General features: G+C 37.5%; 1 protein-coding gene across 1 annotated transcript in view; it reads right to left on the reverse strand.

Annotated features, from left to right (window-relative positions):
- Window positions 1-2456: 2456 nt before the first annotated feature.
- Window positions 2457-24026, reverse strand: part of LOC131980988 (double-stranded RNA-specific editase B2-like) — a 31330-nt gene continuing 9760 nt past the window's right edge. The window contains exons 4-10 of the mRNA XM_059345287.1: window positions 17575-17692; window positions 14492-14660; window positions 14117-14292; window positions 10180-10315; window positions 9566-9747; window positions 7564-7745; window positions 2457-2793 (exon numbers count right to left, since the gene is read on the reverse strand). Of these exons, the coding sequence (XP_059201270.1) occupies window positions 2629-2793; window positions 7564-7745; window positions 9566-9747; window positions 10180-10315; window positions 14117-14292; window positions 14492-14660; window positions 17575-17692 (1128 nt within the window). The 3' untranslated portion in view covers window positions 2457-2628. The remainder of the gene's footprint in view (window positions 2794-7563; window positions 7746-9565; window positions 9748-10179; window positions 10316-14116; window positions 14293-14491; window positions 14661-17574; window positions 17693-24026) is intronic.

Genomic DNA, 24026 nt, shown 5'->3' on the forward strand with positions numbered 1-24026 from the left:
GGTGTTGGCGGCGCATCTGTGTGTCGTACGCCCAAACTATAACTCTGACAGCTTTACCAGAGGATTGTGAGTGAGAAGACAAATTTTCCTACGTTTCTATGTATAAATTATTTCTGTAGAGTGGAATTTGCGACCTGGAGTGCAGTTTACAAATTTATTTTTTGACAATTTTTTCTCTCCCTCTACACTCTGGTGATGATGTCACACACTGTGACATGAACATTCCGTGCAATACACACCCATTAAAATCTCAGAATATCTCCAAAAATGATCATGGTCATTGAACAGGGATTGATAAAAAACTATATGACCCATCGAAAAGAAAGTGCCCAATGCATTTTGCCAGGAAGTTGTTTGGTAAAACCCTAAACCCAAAGAGGTTAAGATTATGTTTGAAATTAAGCTCAATCAACTTGGTTGAGTCAGAATTACTAAATGTGTAGACAACCTGGTTCATTTACATCAAACAACCACATGCTACAGTTCAGGATGTGGTCACACCAAGTTTTGATTATTTGAACAATGATGACCACACACGCTCCTATCAAATTTCTTGTATCACATAATTACTGGAGACAGGACTTTTATGCAACATCAACAGAGTCTAATTTTATTTCATTTTAAATTCTCAGTTGCTTTGGAACTTAAAGTCAATTGACTCATTTATTTTAAATATATATATAATATAATATAATAATTTGTCACCATTTTATCTGCCCACTAGGGTTGTTTATATATATTTAGTTTTAACATAACTGGATTGCTATCATGGCTTTCTATGTTAAACAATTTTTAAATAATTTCAAGGCACAAAATCAAGATCTTGAGAGCAACTCATATTACATAAAGTATTTTTTGGACACTGTAAAACACTCCTAGAAATGACCATTTTCAGCCACCTGATCAACAGAATTCAAATAATAATAATTAATCACAAATAAGATCATTTATTCTCAGTGATAAAAATAGTCATGACCAATATAGACTACATCTTTCATCATTCTGCATATCTAATAAAACTGTATATATCATTCAACACCAGTAGCTTTCAGCAAAAGTATTGTTTTACATTACTTATCTCATAAAACATTTCTGTAAATTAACACAAAGAGACACTGACTACAATAGAATTACACAATTTTTAGGAAAATAAAAACTTTTGGGATGTTTGTAATTCAATTAATCATTTAAATAGATAAAGGGAGAAATATAGGGAACACAAAATAAAGGAAAACTTCTCTCTTTAGTAAAACTTGGTCTCCGCATATTGTAATGAACACAAGCTCCCTCTAGGGGGCGACATGCCTTCACTCCTAAGCCTCATATGCGCTCTGGCACTCTACAACTGTTCAAAATGCATGAAGGGTGAAAAACTTGAACATAATTGAACAGGAGAGATGAATAGTTACATTAATTATATAATAATGAAACAACAGAACACAAAGTATCTAAAAGGAAACAAAACAAACATGAACAAATAAGAATTAAATACTTGAATACTAAAATGACTTTCGGTTCAGTAGTAAGAGAAACAGACAGAATCTGTTGTTAGTAATAAATCAGGTTTGTTGTATTAATTAATTAATTAATACATTGTGGGGGTGATAAATTTGCTCACACAGTCGTATTGTGGGGACTCTGGTCCCAATTGGTGACAAAAAAAGGTGGTCCCCACATGGATAACCACAACAATTTAGGGTTAAGACTTGATTTTTGGTTAAGTTTAGAGTATGGGTTGGCTTCAGGCATGGGATGGTTATGGTTAAGGTTTGGTAAAGTCAATCCAATATACTTCTAAGTGACAAAAACAAGTTTCATGTGTGTGTATATTTCTGTATTATAGTGTTTTTGAGTACCTAAGTGTTTTAGATCCCAAGTAAGGACCCTGTTGGATTGTGAGGACATTTTGGCCTGTCAACACATCTACAAAGAGCCAATTTGTTGGTTTATTATTATGTCACAAACTATGTTTTGATCCAAGTGTTATGAGCATTTTAGAATAGAAGTGTAGACATGGAATCGCTTCGATATATCAATTCAATTATCAATGATTCAACATCAGAATCAGAATATCAATATATGTATACCATCTTTAAGATGCACCTTTGTTTTAAAATTCCCACTTTATTCTTTTAATTATTTCATTAATTTGTGTTCAGTTTATATTTACACACTCAGATCTAGCTGTGCAGTCGTTTCTTTGCAAGTTTATGTATTTTGCTTTGTCAAACTTACATAGAATATCTTTAAAGTTACCAAGTGGTTTCAGCGAAGTAGATCTCAAGACTTAAGCTCGCTGTACAAGTTAGCATTAGCTTCTAGAGCTAAAGTTAGCAGCTGTAAGGCAACTCAAGCTAATTTTACACACTAAGAAGTCTACTCCAGCTTTTACCTAAAGGTTTGATGAACTTTTCCAAATATTTTAAGCTCATTTATATCATGATTTTTTTACTCATCTTTCCAATCAGTAAATAATTTCTCATGTAAGATAAATTAAGGTGAAATTACAAACTTTCTACATTATCTAGCATCACATTCTTTGCACCTCATCCATGCACTCAGCAACAACAAAAAAACACATGAACTTAATTCTAACACTCCTCATATTCAGCCTTAGATGCACAGTTTTCACACACTGGCATTAAAGTGAGCCAGTTCTGGAGGTTTTCTAAGCCACGATCCCAGCCCTCCGGCCTGCAGAGCGCTGGTGAACTGCTGCATCGCCCTTTGGTAGCGCCCGGCCACCATCTTGGATCCAGAATATGTCCCTGGAGTGGCTTCTGCACCGTTCAACTGATAAAGTAAGAGAAACATAACCATTAATATAATAATCAAATACGAGTAAGATTTGTGGTAATTCTGCACTGCTATGATAACACCCACTGTTTCTTATAATTTGTTAGTGGTCAAAGAAGTTTTCAGATCCTTCACAGAAGTAAATAAATATATATATATATATACAGTACAGGCCAAAAGTTTGGACACACCTTCTCATTCAATGCGTTTCCTTTATTTTCATGACTATTTACATTGTAGATTCATCAAAACTATTAATGAACACATGTGGAATTATGTACTTAACAAAAAAGTGTGAAATAACTGAAAACATGTCTTATATTTTAGTAAGCAGAATCTACAATGTAAATAGTCATGAAAATAAAGAAAATGCATTGAATGAGAAGGTGTGTGTCCAAACTTTTGGCCTGTACTGTATATATATGTATATATATATATTCTAATATCACACTGTAAAATAACTTTGAGTAAGAAACTTAAGAAACTTAAGTTAAAGTATGTACATATTATCAGCTATGTATAAAAAGTAAACATACTTCGTGCAGTAAAATATCAGTGTTTTACTATTTTATCCGATGTTTTTGGATTACTATCAATGCTGCATGAATGTGAATGTTGCATTTTACTGCTGTAGAAGGATGCAGAGGTGGAAGAAATATTCAGATCCCATATTTAAGTAGAAGTATTAATAGCACACTGTGAAATTACTTTACTATTAGTAAAAGTCCTGCATTCAAAACTAACTTAAAAAAAGTACAAAAGCATCAACATCAAGTATCAAAAGTAAAAGTTATTTATATTAATGCCTGAATGGCCCCAGTCAAATTGTTATGTATATTATGTATAGTGCATTTCTGTAAGCAGCATTTTAATGTTGTCCAGGTAGGGCTAATTTGAACTACTGATATACTTTTATGTGTAATAATTTTAAATGTATTGTATTTTTTCATATTAAATCTCGGGCTAAAAAGTAACCAAGGCTGTCGGCCCGATGTAGTGGAAGAAAAAGTACAATTTTACATCTAAAATGTAGTGAAATAGAAGTATAAATTTACATATGTGGAAATACTCAAGTAAAATACATGTACCTCAAACGTGTACTTAAGTACAGTACTTGCAGTGGTGGAAAAAGTATTCAGATCCTTTATTTAAGTAAAAGTACTAATACCACACTGTGAAATTACTCCACTACAAGTAAAAGTCCTGCATTCAAAACTGACTGAAGTAAAAGTATCAGCATCAAAATGTACTTAAAGTATCAAAAGTAAAAGTACTCGTTATGCAATGAACCCACTCAGACTGTTTTATGTATTCTAAATATCTTATTAGATTATTTATATTGATGCTTTAATGCAAGCAGCATTTTAATTTTGTAAAGATGGGGGTCATTTGAATCACTAAATATACTGTTATTAGGTTTAATTTAAAAAATGTCTCATGACTTTAAATGTATCGTGTTTTTTATGTTAAATCTTGACTTGAAAAGTAACTAAAGCTGTCAGCTAAATGTAGTGGAGTAAAAAGCACAATATTTGCCTCAAAATGTAGTGGAGTAGAAGAATAAAGTTGCATAAATTGAAATACTCGAGTAAAGTACAAATACCACAAAAGTGTACTTAAGTACAGTACTTGAGTAAATGTACTTAGTTACTTTCCACCACTGAGTACTTGAGTTAATGTACTAAGTTACATTCCACCACTTCAAGTATGAACACGTGACTAAAAGACATTGTTACCTACTGGTGTTGTACCCTACATTATCGGCACTATTTTAAACACGTTAATGCTATAAAACAGCATTCACCAGTCTGTATTTACACACCCAGATCTAGCTGTGCAGTCGTTTCTTTGCAAGTTTATGTATTTTGCTTTGTCAAACTTACATAGAATATCTTTAAAGTTACCAAGTGGTTTCAGCGAAGTAGATCTCAAGACTTAAGCTCGCTGTACAAGTCAGCATTAGCTTCTAGAGCTAAAGTTAGCAGCTGTAAGGCAACTCAAGCTAATGTTACACACTAAGAAGTCTACTCCAGCTTTTACCTAAAGGTTTGATGAACTTTTCCAAATATTTTAAGCTCATTTATATCATGATATTTTTACTCATCTTTCCAATCAATAAATAACTTCTCATGTAAGATAAATTAAGGTGAAATTACAAACTTTCTACATTAAAATACATGTACCTTAAACGTGTACTTAAGTACAGTACTTGAGTTAATGTACTAAGTTACATTCCACCACTTCAAGTATGAACACGCGACTAAAACACATTGTTACCGACTGGTGTTGTACCCTACATTATCGGCGCTATTTTAAACACGTTAATGCTATAAAACAGCATTCACCAGTCAAAATTTTGTGGCATACCTACATATTCCAGTAAATTACATTTCATACAAACTGTTAATGCAAAACTTGTAAATATACTTACTTATTTTCCTCCACTACAAGTTTAAATCTAGATACAAAAACCAATGACACACATGTCGTGTGCTAAAAATAACATTTGTCAATCATCTGCTGCACTTCTCAGCCTCCTCAGAATGACACCTGTTCCATGTAAAATGAATATTTCACACCGCAGACATTTTGACTTGTCAGTGCAGGAAAAATCTCAGGTGGAACTAATAACATTAATCATTAAAGCTTCCATGTTAACCACAGCAGTGACACATCTGAGAGGTCCATAATGATGTTTGTCACACCAGAGTCTGACAAGTCAGAGTATCAGCAGTGAGAAAACTCAATTAACTGAGACACTTTACTGTGTTTCTGGTGTTTATTTTGTTATAACTGTGTTTTGCTTCTTTTTACTTTACTCAATTTTTTTGCCACAAAAAGTAGGATAGGTTTATTTTTGTCTTGTGCCACAAGTAGCTTTCAACATACTGTACATCATGTGGTTTGAGAGAAAACTAGATTGGGATTTTAGAGGGGAATTACTCAATAAATACATTTTTGAGCTAGAATAGAAATAAACCTTTTTTTTTTTTTTTACATAGTTTGTGCACCTATTTTGCCACAATACGATTATTCAAAAGTACTCAGAAGGCTGCTCTCTCAAACAAATCATTTTATTAAATATTAAATATTATACATTATTCTACATAGAATCTATTACATTGTCAACCAATTAAACAACTTTCTTTTTTAAATTGCTAAATGAATATCACTACCATATGTCCAGTGTGATTTTGCTGAACATTTAAATAAAGAACATGTAAAACTAAATATATAACTGAAACAATTTCTAAATCGACCAAGAATTGTTTTCTGCATTATACAGGTGCATCTCAAAAAATTAGAATATTGTGAAAAAGTTCAATATTTTCCGTCAATCATTTCAGAAAGTGAAACTCTTATATAGATTCATTACACAGAGTGAAATATTTCAAGCCTGTATTTCTTGTTATTTTGATGGTTATGGCTTAGAGATAATGAAAAGCCAAAACTCAGTGTCTATATTTCACTGTATGTGTAATAATCTATATAATATATGAGTTTCACTTTTTGAAATTATCGACAAAATAGTCGAGTTGAGATATACCTGTATATTGTGTAAAAAATGTTTTTTAAAAATTCAGCACATATTGCCCAATTGATATATATACATATATATATATATCATGAGGTACTTAAATGTGTTGTTTAGAAAAAAGAAATACAACATTAAACACTAATTTCTGCTCCAGTCAGAGTATTTTTATGATGTTTCAAAACAAAGGTTAATAAAAAAAATGTCTCGACAGAAACTGTGAAATATTATTAATCTGTGTTTTTCACACTGAAGAGTTTTGGCTTCATTTTCTCTCTGTGTATCTTAATTTGTAATTTTCTTTCACATTCACTTAATATAATTCTTTTTCAAGTCATTGACTCTTTCAAAAATACTGAATCATTCTCTCGTCTCCCACTGTTTTAAAACCTTTCATAATCATCTGCATCTTCTCGTCTGTGTGATATTTAGAGCAGCTTTTTATTACAATGAGTCCAGTTGCTTTTGTAAATAATTACGACTCTTGTCTGCGGTCATTAAGTTTTAAAACCGAGGCCGATTGGTTCAGAACAATTCCCTCAGCATACATATTTAAATTTCACAGTGGAAGTTAAACCCTGCTTTTTAAAAACATCATTATATTGTCGTAGTTTTGGACATTTTTCCTTCTCATGCTAATAAAATAGTTCAGCATCTCAACTTATTTGTCTGCCTTTGTTTTCTTTTTTTTATATTTTTGTGATGCCACATTTTGTGTAACATTGTGAATAAGCTGATGTGAAAAAAATAACCTACAGATGGCAAAAACTATTTAAAAAGTATAAAATTGTTTATAAACATCAAATTTGGATGCAGAAAAGAGAATAAAATGTTAAAAATAAAAAAGTAAAATCCAGCTGCCATAAAGTGACTGTATTAGAATTTCTTGACTTTAATAACTTTTAGAAGAACACTTTTAAGGAACCAAATTCATTTTTATTTATGCTTTATGTTGTCCAGTGTCTAGTTGTTCTAGTTAGTATAAATTATTTTTTAGTTGATTCATTTCTATAAAACAAATTCAAGTAGTTTTCCATGCGCAAGTTTCCATCAAAACTAAATTCAAACTTTGTTGAATTTGCTAAAAATTAAACTGAATCAAGTAAAAAAATTAATCAAACTAACCCCAAAAAAGCTTGTTTTTGGAACAGCCACCAGATATTGTCCAGTGATCCCAAAAAGAGCTACTTTCCTAAAGAATCCGAGGTGATGCTTCAGTGTCTCTGACCCACCTGCTGCAGCAGCCTCTGCCAGCGGGTAAAAACGGAGCGCCTGCAGAGCCGTGACGGCGTCCCTGAGTCCTTCCTCCTTCCTGTGGAGGTGCTGATCTCCTCCAGGCCTCCGTCACCACTGCTCCAGTTCATGCTGACATTCGGCGCCTTCCCCGTTGGCCGCACCTCGCTGCCGCTCAGACCTTTGCAGAGAGAGAGAGCAGGTGATGAGTTAGAACAGACAGGTGTCTCAAGATCCGTTGGATGGATTACCATGACATTTGGCGGGAGCATGTCTATGTTCCCCGGGTCCTATGTTCCCCTCTTTGTATGAGACTGGGGAACATAGGACCCTTTTTCCTCGCTTTTCCCCAAAAGGGTCCTATGTTCCCCGGTCTGTTACTATTTCCACCATTACTGCCAAAATCCATGGCAAATAGGCCTATGTAGGCCTACGGGCTGTTTGATGCGCATATGCAAATAACCTAACCTAACTCTAACCCTAACCCTAAACCTAAACCTAACTCTAACCCTAACCCTAACCGTAAACCTAACCCTAACCCTAAACCTAAACCTAAATCTAACTCTAACCCTAAACCTAACTCTAACCCTAAACCTAAATCTAACTCTAACCCTAAACCTAAACCTAACCCTAAACCTAACTCTAACCGTGTGTTCAGACCGGACGCATAGCGAATTTTCGCGTCGCGTTACTCGCGCGAGTTGATACGCGCGAGAATTGAATTTAATTCGCGTCACTCGCGCGAGTAACGCGACGCGAATTTTCGCCCAAGAGACTATTTAGCGCCAAATAATTGCCTCCATTTCATTCTGTCATCAACCATGACAAGCATAGCGTCCCTGTACCTGCTCTGGAAGTCCGAGATACGTCGGAAAACACGCCGTCGTGTCTGGGTGAGTGACATCATCCGGAGGTGCACTCAGCACGGAGAGAGGACCCCAGAGTACTTCCACCTTTTTCCTGTCCCTCCTGCCGACCCACTCCTCCTTCCTGCCTCTTTTCTCCTCTCTCTCATGTATGTATCTCGGACACTGTCGTCCAGAATCTCAACGCTGATAGGCTGTCCCGACACAGCGTCACGCGAATATTTCGCCAAAGTTGAATTTATTGAACTCACGCGAATTCGCGTTGTTTCATTCGCGCCGCGACATTTGCGTCAATTGCGGCATTCGCGTCGCGCGAAACCCGCGATTCGCGCCGCCGGCAAAAATTCGCGTCTATTCGCGTGTTTGCATTGACTTTGTATGTAATCTTGTCGCGCGAAATATTCGCTACGCGTCCGGTCTGAACGCACCGTAACCCTAACCCTAAACCTAACTCTAACCCTAAACCTAAACTTAACCCTAACCCTAACCCTAAACCTAAAAGGAAATAGCGAAGCCTCGATGCAAGACAATATGATTAGGGGTGGAAATATACAAACATGAGTAATCCTAGATTTAAAAAGCGAAAAAATGAACTGCAAAGTAACCAGAAAGTAGCTGCTGTTAATTTAATTAATTTAAGTTTTGTGCTGCTTGAGCTAAGGTGGGCCATGCGACGGTAGGCCTGCTGGCCATGCTGAGAGTCTACCGTAAAGATTGATAGATTGCATTGATTGTATGTATTGCTACAGGGGAACATAGGAACCTTTTTGGGAAAAACAGGGAACAAAATCAGGTTTTGTTCCTCCCTTTTGGAGCGCCTTTTGTTTGTAGTTTTCCCCTTATCTTGGATTAGGATGATCTATTTAGTTATTTAGTGTCGATAGCTTTCAGTGTTTTTCCTCCTTTTGGAGCGATTTTTATTTGTTATATTTCTACTCAGAGCCTGGAGTTTCATAGCCCTTTTCTTTCCCTCTGTGAGGTTTTCCTTGTTGCCTTTTTTTGAATAAAGAGATTTTAAGTTCACCTGCTCTGCCTCTGAGTCCTGACTTGAGCCCAGCCTGACAGAAACTACCTGTGCATCTGTATCAGTCTTGTTACTGAGGAAGATTTATTAATTTACAACATTTGGACCTACAGCCGAGCAGCAGCTGCTGTCGTCGGTATGGGAGGAGCAGCTGCCTGACGGGGGCCAGCCGGCGAGCCATGGCCCGGCCCAGGTGCCCCGTGTGTCTGAGCGTCCCCACCGTTAGGCTGTGCAGGTAAACCGGCTCCACCAGGTGTGACAGGAGCGCCCCCTGCAGGCCTACAACACTCCACCTGTTGAGACAGACAAAAAAAGAGTTATGACAGCGGTCTGACGATTTTTCAGCTCAGATGTTCCCTCAGGGCTCATTAATGTTTGACTGGCGTTTGACTGTCTAGACTGCAGCGAGCTGTTGCCCCGCTGTCTGAACGGAGCAAACATCATGTGAAAACCAGCTGCAGTGTCCCTGAAATACACGACTGCATGAGACATCAGCTGAGACCCTTTAGAGGAAATGGAAAGAAAGAGGAAAAAGAGAGTCAGGATGAGCTGGTGGCTGGAAACTGTGAACTGAATTTATTTTTCATGGTCCACAGGAGTTCATATTTAGACATAATGAATGTTATATATTATGTGCACTGTTGGCGACGCCCTCTAGTGGCCGCAGTTATTGTAAATGAAGCGAAGGCGGAAGTGACTGATGACTGAAGTGATTATAAACTCACTTTGCCAACTTGTCCGTGCAGGACATGGTGACAGGAGGTTTACCAGCATCCCAGGTCTGGTTGGCTGGGATGGGTAGCGTCCCCTCGCCTCCGTCCACCTTCACCCTGAGGTGACAGTGGAACCTCCTGCTGGGGTCTGAAGCCAGAAGAGACAGAGGAAGGAGACTTAAGAGGGGATTAAAACCAAGACCATTAACCCTTTGATGCACAACATATAAACACCTTCAAATGCACAACATGCACTACAAAAAAAAGAAAAGTTGGGTGAACTCAAAATTTCAAGGCAACAAACTTCGATAAAATTTTAAGTTGGACAATTAAACTAAATATTTAAGTTTTGTTTTTGAGTTTTCTCAACTCTGAATTTCTCTGGCACGATTGTAACGCTGCTATGAAATGTCAGCTAATGTTGCGACCACAATTTTGAGTTAGCATTGATACGCTAATGGCTACTCTTGTAGCTGTAACAAGCAGCGCCGCTAGCATCAGTTAGCCACTAGCATCAGTTAGCCGCTAGCATCAGTTAGCCGCTAGCTTTCGCTAATCACCGAATTTCACAACAAAGAAATAAGAGTTATCAGAACTATTGTCCCTTGTTGTGAACCCCAACTTAAAGATATAAGTAACAACAACTCACAAACTTGTTTTTGAGCAGACAACTGGCTTCCTTTGTTGTGCTAACTTACATTATTGCCCTAAATGTCAATAATTTATATTTCCAAGTTTTACCAACTTAAATCACTGTTTTAGGCCAAAAAATACAAGTTGGCTTTTTTGCAGTGTGGGTCAAAAATGACCCACATTCATTTCCCATGTTATTTCATGCTGGCTGAGTGTTTGAATATCTTTTTTTATTTTTGTATTACGACAGATCTTTATATCCATTTTTCCTTTCATATTTTATGAAGAAAAGTAGTTTTTGTATTGTTACATCAAGTTTACACACATGGGTCAAAAATGACCTTGTGCATTAGAAGCATAGTGATACAAAAAGTGATAAACTAAATTAACAATTTGAGTATATGTGTAACTATGTTTGTCTTATCATTAAGGTTTAACTTTAAAAGGGTTGTAAGAACCACCAGGTTACATTGGAAAATCACATATTTTAACATTTGAGACATTGGAAAAACACCAATTTAACAAAATAGGATAGTTAATATTTGTGTCTTCTTGGTCAGGTTTTGAATTAGTGATTGGTGAATTGGTGACTTTTTGATGCACAACATATAAACACCTTCTAATGCACAACATGGGTCAAAAACATAGACTGTATATAAATAATGGACGTAGTCACCGTGACGTCACCCATTGGTTTGTGGACTGCCCGTTGGAAGCCTCGAGTTCAGCATTACACTCGTCGCCATCTTGCGTCGCCATCATGTTTCCGATACGCGGAGCAGACCATAATTGGACTGTGGCGGAGCGCGAGGGATCTGACGACACTGACTACACGCATCTCTACACCGGCAACCCGACTGAGAGAAGCCGCTGCTAATTCACGTTAGCATTAATTGGAGCATTAACTGGGATGTTAGTTTTGGCTAGCAAAAAAACAAAAACAAAATGTATCTTTCTTACCTCAGAAAACTGAGCAGCGACTCCTTGGAGTGTCTGTTAGTCCAACCAAACACTGAACAAGACATTTTACTGAACAAAACTTTCAAATAAACTGTCATTAAGTGAAAATATAGTGTGAAAGGGTCAAAGTTATGAGACCAAACCGCTAAACGTCCTCTTTTCTATCTATATAACGTTATATATAACTTTATTGACACGTTGCCGTGGATACGCTCTGCTTCTCTCCTGGTGACGGCTCGCCTTGTCAGTGACCTGTCAATCAAAGCTAGAAACGCCCCATATCATACGATTCTTTATCTTCTATTTTCTTCTAAATGGGGCCATTATTAGAACTATTGACATCAAATTGTCTTGAAGAAGATTTTTTACTAGCGATTGAGACCATAATGTTGTCCCTGAAAAATTTTTCTGAGGTAATAAATCAAGTGAGAAGTTTTCAAATTTAGCACTGAAATGAATGGGCAGATTTCTTTTGCAGACAAACTTAGCACCCCCTATTGGAATTTTCGGTGAATTGGCTTTATGCACTTCCTGGTGGCTTCCATGCTCAGGTCAAAAATGAACTTTTGCATTAGAAGCGTAGTGATTAAGTGTTTTTATTCAAAAAGTAATAAATGAAAACAAAAAATTAGGACGTATGGTGATCAATAACAAGTTATTTGAGGAAAACCTGCAATTCTGAATGATGTAATTAATTTATTGCAAAGATTTATAATAATAATAATAATAATAAGTCACTTTTGACCCATGTTGTGCATCAAAGGGTTAAAACAAACATTCATGTTCCCCAGAAGATGACTGACTTTCAGATATCTTCACAACTATTAAATGCATTGGAATGAAATTTGGTGCAACCATCTATTCCCTCCTCAGGATTTATTGCACTGACTTTAACTCTTCCTCTTGCACCAACACCAGGTAAAAACTCCATTTATCCAAAACTTTCAATGATTCTGAAAAACCTACACATGACTGTAGACTCCTGTTTTTCAGATGAAGTGTTACAATTTGTTTTATTTTGTCAGTTACTCATTTACTACTAGTCAGGGGTTTAAACATGTCACCTTCACCTTTCGGTGGAAATTGCAGATTTAAAAAAATATATAAAATAGGTAATTTGTTAGATTTTTGGAATGTAAAATTAAATAACTTACTTGTTTTTTGTGTCATGCATTTAAACATGCGTGACACAATGCCACCTGTCTTTCTGATTCCTACATTACTCAGAATGCCAAGCATTTCTCACTGACTCGTTGTTAATGTTAGGTAAAAATGTCCTGTACACTGTAAAAAAAAAAAGCTGTTGTTTTTACAGTAAAAAACCGGCAGCTGTGGTTGCCAGAACTTTACCGTAATAAATACGGTGCAACTGTTTTTAATATTACGGTAAAAAGACATTGGCACTGTTGATGTCACGTTTAAGATTGCCATTTTATTCAATTTTTTTACTGTATAAATAAAAAGTTTTTCCATCAAAAGAAACGCTGTTCTGCCATATAATTGACAAGAAAATACTGTATAAATGAAAACGCATAAATTAACGATTTTACCATTAAATACTAAAGTATATTTTTGTTAAAAATATGGTGTTTGGTACATTTAACAGTGAGAAAAAGTATTTTTACAAAAAATACATGCAAAAATGACAGTGATGCTTGTATATATATTAGATTAAATACATATTACAGTGTATTTTACAGTGGAGTAATGTATTTTTCAAAAACAAAACTGTAAAAAATACTGTTGTGGCTGATATTTACATCTACAGTGTTTCTTTGTTACTGAAACTGAATTAACTTATTTATCATTTTACGTCTTTTACTGTCATAGTTTAGCAGTTTTTCACCATAAAATCTACAGACATTTTTTACAGTGTAGCTGCGTTGTATTGTGATCTATTTTCCTATGATTCCTAGCTGTGAAACTGTTGTGATTGGTTATTAAATAGCAGCGTTAAAGTTCTCACTTTTTTTTTTTTTTAACCTCTTCTGACTTCAAAGTAGCTGTTAAAAAGATGTTTGCATCAATGACATTTTATTCAGTCCTCTACAAGAAAAGGAAACATAGACAAAGCCGCTGAATGAAGCTAGAAGTTCTGGTATTTGTTAATTAATGTTTTCACAGAGCTGGAGTGTTTTATGGTGGAGCCGTCCTTTAAAAATGAATAAAACTGTCTGTAGTTAGTGGATTTTTGTAGCAGCTAAAATCAGAATATAAATAACTGCAAAAAAAAATAGATTACCACAAAATACATGTTGATAATTATACAAAAACTAAAGGAGGAAATGAGATTTATTGACATATTTACAAATCTAGAAGATAAAACGACACGATTCAGTATGTTCATTATCAACACAAATGTGTTGGTTGGTCTCACATGCAACTGTGGTTTCGTAGGGACAGTTGAGTCGAGCGTCTCCACACGGCGACGAGCTGACGTACATGTGGAAGAAGATGCCGTCACGCAGCCGGAAGCCACCACCATCTTTATTTGGTACGAAGACCGATTGTTCCTCACAGTCTGCTGGCTTACTACACAGAGGAAAGACAGAGAGACTTTTTTCTTTAAGAAGCTGTATTGGGCTCAGTTTTTAATTATATTTGTGAGTTGTTTTTTTTCATATTCATGTCTTCAGAGCTGAGCACAAACAATCCTGATATCCTGTGTTGTTCTTTAAAGCCGTTTAAATATTTCCCCACTAAACAATAAAGATAAGCAAAAAACTTGTACCAGAGCAGCAGCTCCAGCTGGGTGTACAGGAATCGAACCAGCGCCCTTCGGCTGATGACCTCGGCGTGGCAGTCGCTGAGCGTCCCGCCGTGGTCGCTCACGTTGTCCGAATCCAGACACTTTGTCCCCGTGGCCAGAGACACAACCTGCGCTGATCTGAGGTCAAATCCTGGAAAAGAAATGGAGCATGTTGGGTAAAAAGAAAAAGGAAAATACCATCTCTTTCTCCTTAAAATGGCTTTCCAGTACAACAAAACTGCATTCTCAATTATATTCTGAGGTAAACATTATTTCAGTTGCATATTTAAATCACTGATTTGATTGTTATCAGCAGGTTGAATGGACATTTAGCAGAAGTTAGTATCTGCTAGAAGGAGCCTGCTCCGCCTGCTGGCAGGCCAGTAAGTTGTTATCAGTCCATTGCAGGGATGGGCAACTTAAATGCTGCAGGGGGCCACAATTTTTCATGGACACTACCACAGGGCCACATATAGGAGCGTGCACTTAATTAGATATGATGAAACTGCAATTTTAAATATGTTTACAGTTCAGTAACTTAACATATTTCATGCTCAAATGCATGTTTAACAGTATAAATAGGATACAAAAGGTTTGAAGCGAATAAAACATTTTTTTTAGTAAGAACAGCAGACTAACATTAATTGCAAGAAGTAATTTTGTGCATTTTTACACTGCACTTTTAAGATTTCATGCTCAAATGAATGTAGTTGTACTGAGGGCCACTTCAAGTGAGGGTGCAGGCCGTATGCGGCCCCGGGGCCTTAAGCTGCCCATCCCTGGTTCATTGAATGGGCTGTTTTATGAATGCGTGTTGTTCAATGCCGCCCTCTAGCTGTGGAGTGTAAAAGCATGTAAAACAGGAAAAGGGAAGACGGATGGGTCAAACAAACCATGTCCCGTGTGACAAACAAAAGTTGATGATGTCATTGAAGTGACGTCATTTCTTACACCTTAACTTCCAGCATTTATGTGCATTTATTTGACTTTTTTAAACTGTCTTTTATAATGCCTAACGAGGACGTTTTTGCCCTAACCTTAGCAAAGTAGTTTTGTAGCATTATCGTGAGGAAACAACAGCCTTTTATAGAAAAGTAAACCCTTTGTTTTTAGCGAGCGGACATTGAATGTGCTGATAACAACCTTCTCAACCAGCCAGCAGGTAGACCAGGCCCCAACGTTCCCATTCTTGTGGGAATAAAAACATGTATTGCAGTTTGGTTAGGTTTAGGAAACAAAACGATTTGGTTAGAAATAGTAAAAGATCTTGTTTTGGGTTGTAATGAAAATGTTGGGTGGAAATTCTGTTTGTTTGATTTATCCATCCATCTCCTCCTATAATATATCGTTAAGAATAAATGCAATCTGAGAGAAAATATGTTTAATTGACAAAGCAGTTTAGTTGCATGGGAACTAAATTTGTTGGAAATGATCTTTTAACAGCTCGGGTTTCTGCAGACATGTGAAGCAAATGATTGCGTCTGATGGAACAACGCGATGCGGTCCAAAACAAGATGCCTCATTTGACTCTCAGAACAAGAGATTTCCTCTCTGCTCTCCTTCGCTGCAGCGTCCCATCAGTAACCAGAATGTTAACAGGCTGAGACGAGCTGATGAAAAGTGTATGACTGAACAATTGCTGCAACGCCTCAAAAACATGCTGCCGTGTCACCGTCTGGCCTCATCAAAGATTCACAGGTTGGTGAAGATGACTGCCTCCTCTCTGGAGCTGCAGGGGGACTTGAGGTAACTTGTTGGTGGTAACTGTGAGGTCTTCTGCACTGTGAGGTCTCCTCCACTGTGAGGTCTTCTGCATGGTGAGGTCTTCTGCACTGTGAGGTCTTCTGCACTGTGAGGTCTCCTGCACTGTGAGGTCTCCTACACTGTGAGGTCTCCTACACTGTGAGGTCTCCTGCACTGTGAGGTCTTCTGCACTGTGAGGTCTCCTGCACTGTGAGGTCCGGAAGTTGATTTGAAGCCTTTCAAAATAAAAGCGCGTCTACCAGAAGCACGTATTTTTCGTTCCCCGTGTGAAGTGTGGAGACCACGAGGTGAGTAAAAGTCAAGTGACAACAACTATTGTCATACCAAGAAACAAAAACATCACTAGAACGTTACGTTGCACACTATACATTGCCCTGTAAAGTTATATTCATTTGAAATAATCGGTTTTGGACTTTTTTTGAATTACACATAAACATATTTACACATAAAATGTATACATAAAATAAAGACCCAAGAAACAAACACGGGGAACGAAAATATGTGCTTCTGGTAAACATGCTTTTATTTTGAAAGGCTTAAAATCAACTTCGGGACCTCACAGTGCAGGTCTGCAACGAAGACTCCTGACAGAATATTTTTTGTTTGGTTTTTATCTTGATATTTTCTTGCGTTTTTTCACCTTATCCAGTTGAACTGGAAAGATACACATTTTTAAAAATCTTTCTTTTATATTTTTCATTGAACACATCAATACACATAAACATTTTCACAATGTAATAAAGACCCACGAAATAAACACGGGGAACAAAAACAATACGTGCTTCCAGTATGCTCACTTTTACTTAGGCTTCGAATCAACTTCCGGTCCTGACAGTGCAGACTCTCTTGTAAAATTCAGCAGATAAAGTGAGAAGATTAGATATCATTTGAAAATGTCTCGATGTTTGTGTTGATATAATTCTCATGTTTTGTTATACTGGGATCAGACAACATAATATTTGGGTCTTTTAGGATGGTCCTTGTGTCAGATTATAGGTCACATATAGAGACATAAATTCTTGTCTTGTAAAAAATAGTTAAAATAAGTTTTTACTACGGAACTGGAAATTTCTACGCATCCAAAAAAGCTTTTATGCATGTGAAGGCTGTTGGGAAAAGATGAAAACATGAAATGCAGAACAGAGTTTGAAGTTAATTTGTTTTTAGGCGAGCTGAAGCCTGAGTCATTTTATGTGTGTGACAGGTTCAATTCCTGATTTTATGCACATTTTATTATTTTTTGGGCCATTTGGGAGTCAGAAACAAGCTGACATATCAGAGTTTTGTCTGCAGTCACTCACCTCTGGTCATTACGATCCCTGCCAGCACCTTGTGACGGGCGTACGAGGTAGAGGAACAGCTCTCTGTCAGCTCGGAGTATTTCTCTCTCACCAGGTGGAAGATCGACTCTGCGAAGAACTGCAGAAGAAGAAATAGTAGAGACAGTGCTTAAACAGTGGAGGATACATTTTTGTTTTACTCAAGAATTGATAAAAAAATGGTCAAAAGTCCCTCAAACTGACAAGACAGAAAAATGCTGTGATTTGAATCCAAAAACTATTGACATTTTGCGAATTTCTGCAAGAACTGCAACTTTTCTTTAATTGGATGGTGATCTCTTTTGTTCTGGAAACTGCTGAGAAACCCCCTCGTTTTCAATGGCCGCGTTTCCCAGATTCGCTCTTAGCGCTTAAGAAGCTCTTAAGCGCTAAGAGCGTCTTAGGGACGCTCTTAAGAGCGCTGTGAAAGAAGGAAGTGTTTCCCAGAGTCGTTCTTAGCTTAAGAAGATCTTTCACTAAGAAGGAAGTGTAAGTTCGCCCTGACCCACTCTTAACAGCCTTCTTAGCGACCAAACGCTCAGTGCAGCCGCATCAGGGAAAGTTATATCGGACACAAAGGAATACTAAAACCCTGCGTAATGATGAATGTGCGCTCATAGCTGCAGAACATTGACGCAAGAAAAATAATAGCATAAGAAGAAAAATAACGATATCAAAATAAAGAATTGCCCATGTGTTCCTGTAGCTACATAAATAAAATAAACCATCATTACTATCACTCTTTACGTTTTCACACACATTCGGCATCTGCATATGAGTTTACAGTAGCTATAAAAACATCAACAACCCTGTGGTATTTCACAGATATGAGGGAAACTGACAGGTGTAATTGAACTCAGCTCATCAAGAGGGTCTCCACCTGCAAGTCTATATTAAGGCGTTGCCGTCCACGCGTGTGAGACACCATGGCTGCAATACAGCATATTCTCGCTGCGAACCAACAGCGTCGCCGTGCGCGAAGCCAGACGGTTTATATAAACGCTTATGTGCGTCAGCACTTCTCCCCACTCGACGTGCTGTCGGACCGGGCTGTCCAGTCGTTGGAGGAGATCCACCGCCTCGTCACGCTCGTGTCACCACACATCCAGAGGGCAACCCGCTGCAATTTTGCCCTCAGCCCGGAGGTGCAACTCCTGGCCGCGCTGCGTTTTTACGCAGTGGGGAGCTTCCTGGAGGTGGTGGGGGACGGCACCGGCCTCAGCAAGGCACCGGTTTCACGGAGTGTGGCAGCCGTGACACCGATCCTCCTGCGCCATGCCCGGAGACACATCAGGATGCCCACCACGCAGGACGAGGTCCGCCAGTGGGGTATATATGCGTTAATGGCTTGATTACTACTCGGATACACCTGTTAGCTGTGATCACACACACACACACACACACACACACACACACACACACGTAGCCTTATTGCACAGGTGTGTGGGGTGACTTAAGCGCTGATAAAGTGGTGGGTGATCGATTTGCCTGGCATCGATTGATTTATATTTCAGCACCACGGCGGTGGACAGCTCCCACTAAGAGCTTCTTAAGAAGCTTCTTTGGCGGGATCTTAAGAAGGCAGTTAAGAACGCATCTGGGAAACACCCCTATCTTAGCGCTCCTTCTTAGCCGAACCCTTCTTAAGAGCCTTCTTAAGTCCTTAAGAACGAGCGAATCTGGGAAACGCGGCCATTGTCAAGTAAAAATATATAATCTCCTCTCTTAAAAAAAACACTTTATTGCTATTAATGTTTTAACATGCAAACATTTGACATAAAAAATGTTTGTCTGGAGAAACTGCATGCTACATAAAACTATATTTAAACCTGAGTAAACTGATTTCTGCTGTTGTATTTCTTCCAGACAACAGTCACCAAAAACACAGAAAACTTCTAAAGAGAGGCTGCCACGAGGCGTTTCCATTTCTGAAAATGTTCAGGGTCCAAGTGTACCAAGTTTCATGCTTTTATGAAAAAGTGAACATATCACCACACATTTGGCACATATCACCTGAACTATAGTACTTTTACTTAAGTACATTTACATTTAGTCATTTAGCAGACACTTTTATCCAAAGCAACTTCCAGGAAAAAAGGGGAACAATCAAGCTATAGTGCAATAAGAGCCATTAGTGCAGCAATAAGTGCTAGTGAGGATTCTTTAAGGAGTAGAATTATCGTGTGGTGCTAGGAGAGAAGATGCTCTCTGAAGAGCTGAAGGTCTTCAGGAGGTTTTTAAAGGTAGAGAGGGACGCCCTGCTCTGGTAGGAACTGGTAGCGGAGAACAAGAAACACAAAGAGTCGACCACGTTTTATAACTCTGCCTTAAACTGTCCATTTAATTTTATTTCATTATTATTATTGTTGTTATTTAATTAATTAATTAATTTTAATTATGTATACTTTCATGATTATTATGATTGTGTATTATTGTTTTATTGTTATTTATTTATTTATTTATTTCCTCTCCATTTTTTTAAATATATTTAATTCATTTAATTTATTCATTAATATGATTTAATTTAATTAATTTATTATTTATTAATTAATACATTTATTTTATTTTATTTTGATTAACTCAAGTATTTGTTTTCCTCCGAGATTACTGTTGGTTATGAGAGGGAGGGATGGGGTTTTATGACTGTATGTTCGTTGTTGTGTTCATCATGTATTACTATTTGGGAAAAAAACTCAATAAATAAAGTTTTGAAAAAAAAAAAGAAACGCAAAGAGTCTAGATTGCCTTGGACCAACGGGGGGCAGAGCCAGGCGCCGTTCATTGGAAGAGCGCAGCGGTCGTGAGGTAGCATATGTCTGAATCAGGGTGTTCAGGTAGGTAGGAGCAGTACTGGAGACAACTTTGTAGGCAGCATTAGAGATTTGAATTTGATGCTTCGGCCTGTTACAGGTAGCCAGTGGAGCTCAATGAGTAGCGGTGTGACATGTGACCTTTTTGGCTGGTTGTAGACCAGGAGCACCATGTTCTGGATCATCTGAAGCGGTTTTATTGTGCAGTCTGACAGGCCCATCAGGAGGGCGTTACAGTAGTCAAGTTTAGAGATGATGACAGCTTGTGTCAGAAGTTGAGAGGCATGTTGAGTTAGGTAAGGTCTGATGTTTCTGATGTTATAAAGTGCAAAGCGGCATGACCGGGTAACGGAGAGATCTAAGGGAAAGTAAGGGATCTGAATACTTTTTCCACCAATGGAACTACCTAACACCTAACTAACTAACTAACCAACTAACCAACCAACCAACCAACTAACTAACTAACTCTAAATTCCGACCCTTAGCATAAAACTGGCAGCCTCTTAGCTAGAGAGGGGAGTCAGTCAGTCTTTGAGTGATCCCAAAGCGATACATAAGTGCAGGTCCATTTACCACTTTGTTCATGTTTGGTTGTTTTGCAAAGTTGTTCAGCTGTTAGTTAGCAGCAACCTGTTAAATCTTTGAAGGTATCTGTGTATTAATATTGTAATATTGTATTTCACCTGTTATAATTATGAATAAAATATGCTATGAACATCATAAAGGCTAAAGAGAAAAACAATCATCATGGGCCTTGGCGGAAAAGTAGATTAGCAAGATAGCAAAAATAGGTACTTAAGCTAGCTAGTTAGCTTGGAACATGTATCAGTGGCTGTTGGATGTGAAAGCTTAATAAGACACTGTTAAATTATGTACTGTGGAATGTGGACATCCCTCCACACACACACACACACACACACACACACACACACTATATGTAATGTCTTCTTTGCCCATGTGGTTCTTTTTTTCTTTTTTTTAAAATGTATTTTATAACTCCATCACAGTTAGTCAGGCGGCTTAGGACCAGATTTGAGAAGAAAGGGGACACGCCGGACAAAAGCACCAAAATTTTTCCACATGCTCTCTATCACCAAAGGTTTCAACTTTTGGTAGGAGCCACTTCATCAAGATTGCAAATAGGAGATGGCAGCCATATAAGCCATAAGCCATAAGTCTATGAGAACCAATATATCTTCCAAGCCACTTAGAAGGTCAATCTTGGTGTCAAAATATACATTTTCTGGGTCAAAGAATCATTTAAAGCTATTGAGAATATCACTGGATGACTCACTATAAATAATTTGTTGATCAGGATCTGACATGAGATGAAAGCGTACCCTTGATTTTTTTGAGCAGTGTACATGGCAGCTAATCCACACTCTCCCGTGAACATTGATTCCAAACAGTTTCAACTTAGGATTCCCTGCTGCAGCACTTGAAGCGAGTTGCCCAGTCTTTGTGAAAAACAACATATCTATTTGATCAAATAATCATCTAGTGATATTCTCAATAGCTTTAAATGATTCCTGGACCCAGAAAATGTATATTTTGACACCAAGATTGACCTTCTAAGTGGCTTGGAAGATATAGCATTTCTCATAGACTTTATATGGCTGCCATCACCGCAATCTTCATGAAGTGGCTCCTACTAAAAATTGAAACCTATAATGATAGAGAGTATGTGGAAAAAATGTGGTGCTCTTGTCCGGCGTGTCCCCTTTATTTGGCTAAGCCGCCTGACTAAGTCACACACCTCAGTACAAGGATTTTGCCAGAAAGAGTAACCTGCTACAAGTAACCCGAGTAGAATTTTTAAAATGTATGATTTTTTTCTCTGTCTAAATGTGTTTTATTTTTATTGTTGCAGGTCATACAATATTGAAAATTATTTTTTCTTTTTAAGGAGCAACAGAAGAATACAAGCCAAAGAGGAGGCCGTAGCCTGTGAATGGGAATATCAAGACTTAATAAAATGTTATACAAAGTTAATGTTCTTTTCTATTAGACTGTAATAAAGCTTTTGTCACTTTAACATGTCTCTAAATTATATTTGTGGTGCTGAAAACGTGAAACAGCAGCTGCAGGGGTAGGCAAAGCATTCCACGGCAGTAACCACAGCCATCAGAATTTTTTTTTGCGATGGCCCAATATCCAGATTCATTAAACATGTATTCAGCAATGAGTGTACCAAATTTGATGCTTTTATCACAAAATGAACGATTGTTCAGCTGAATATTTGATAGAAAATGAGCCTTCTCAGCCCGTCAGTCTCTTTCCTCAGTTTGGATGAAGCAAATGAAATATTTGACAGACTGAATTGGGTCCAGTCGTAGCTGCAAATTATTCATGTTTGATAAACGTGTGTGTGATGTGTCTTAACTTCATTCAACTTCTTATTGCACTCCTTAGACATGAACATCCCTATGAAAAAAAAAAAAACTGGATATAATAATGATAATAATAATAATAATAATAATAATAGTATAATAATACAAATATAATAGTAGCAATAATAATACCTTTATTTGTATAGCACAGCAAAATGTTTCACATTAAAAAAAAGCAATATGTACTAGTGCAATATTCAAACACCATTCTGTGTTGTGGCACTTTAAGTGTTGTGGCACTTCTATAGGCCTATAGAATATTTCTTTGGTACAGATCCATGCGAAAAAGATCCCACAATCGAAAATTGAAATCTCTTATTGAAATAAGAGTAATTATGCAAAAATGATGATTCCCTACAATATCATAAATTGTGGAAAATCTGAAGTGTGCACAAACTTGCCTTGTATGTGATTAAAAAAAACAACTTTAAACTGGAAATTGTTGTCAACGAGCAGGCTTCACTGCAAAACTGAAGCTCAAGATGGATCTTTAATCTATCAGCTCTGATCCGACTTTGCCCAAAACACCCAGAAATATTACGGAGACATCGTGACCTCAGTGTCTTTAACTTCCTGTATCTTTAATGTTTCAACTCGTTTTATAAGAGGAGGTGTTTTTTTTTCTTCTCTTTTGCAGCGTAACTCTCCGGCTCAACGTGTTCTGGATGACAGTGGCACAAGGTCGTGTGTAATGAGTGTGTTAAACAATTATCTGTCAGATTATTATGCTCTTCACACCGCCTTCCCGCTCCACCTCTGTCTCCTCGGTCTGCTGCCGCTCCTCCTTCATCCCTAATGTGCTGTAATAATGTTCATTAATGCGTCACGCCGGCTGACAGACAGTTCATATTGAAGAGGGGGGAAAGATGATGCTAAACGATCAGTCGGGGAGGCTGTAAAAAAAATAAAAAACCATCTTCTAGACAAAGAGGAGGAGGGAAGCTGCTGCAAATTGTGAAGTTTTGGTGTGTCGGCCTAAAGCGAGGCAAAATATCCCTTTGTTTGAATTTAAAGCATTATAATATTGTTTTTTTTCCCACCATTGCATCCTCCTGCTCCTCATCCAACCCCCCAGGGTTTAATAAAGATCTACATGTCTGTCTCAACACTCCTTTGCATATTTAGATGACGGTGTATGACTCAGTCAGCCTCTTCAGCTCCGTGGAGTCGAGCTCCGGAGACAAATCTCCTTGTATTAATAAAATGCAACAGCAAAAGACGCCGAGGACGATTC

The sequence above is a fragment of the Centropristis striata genome, chromosome 11, assembly GCF_030273125.1.
Source record: "Centropristis striata isolate RG_2023a ecotype Rhode Island chromosome 11, C.striata_1.0, whole genome shotgun sequence".
Lineage (NCBI taxonomy): Eukaryota > Metazoa > Chordata > Actinopteri > Perciformes > Serranidae > Centropristis > Centropristis striata.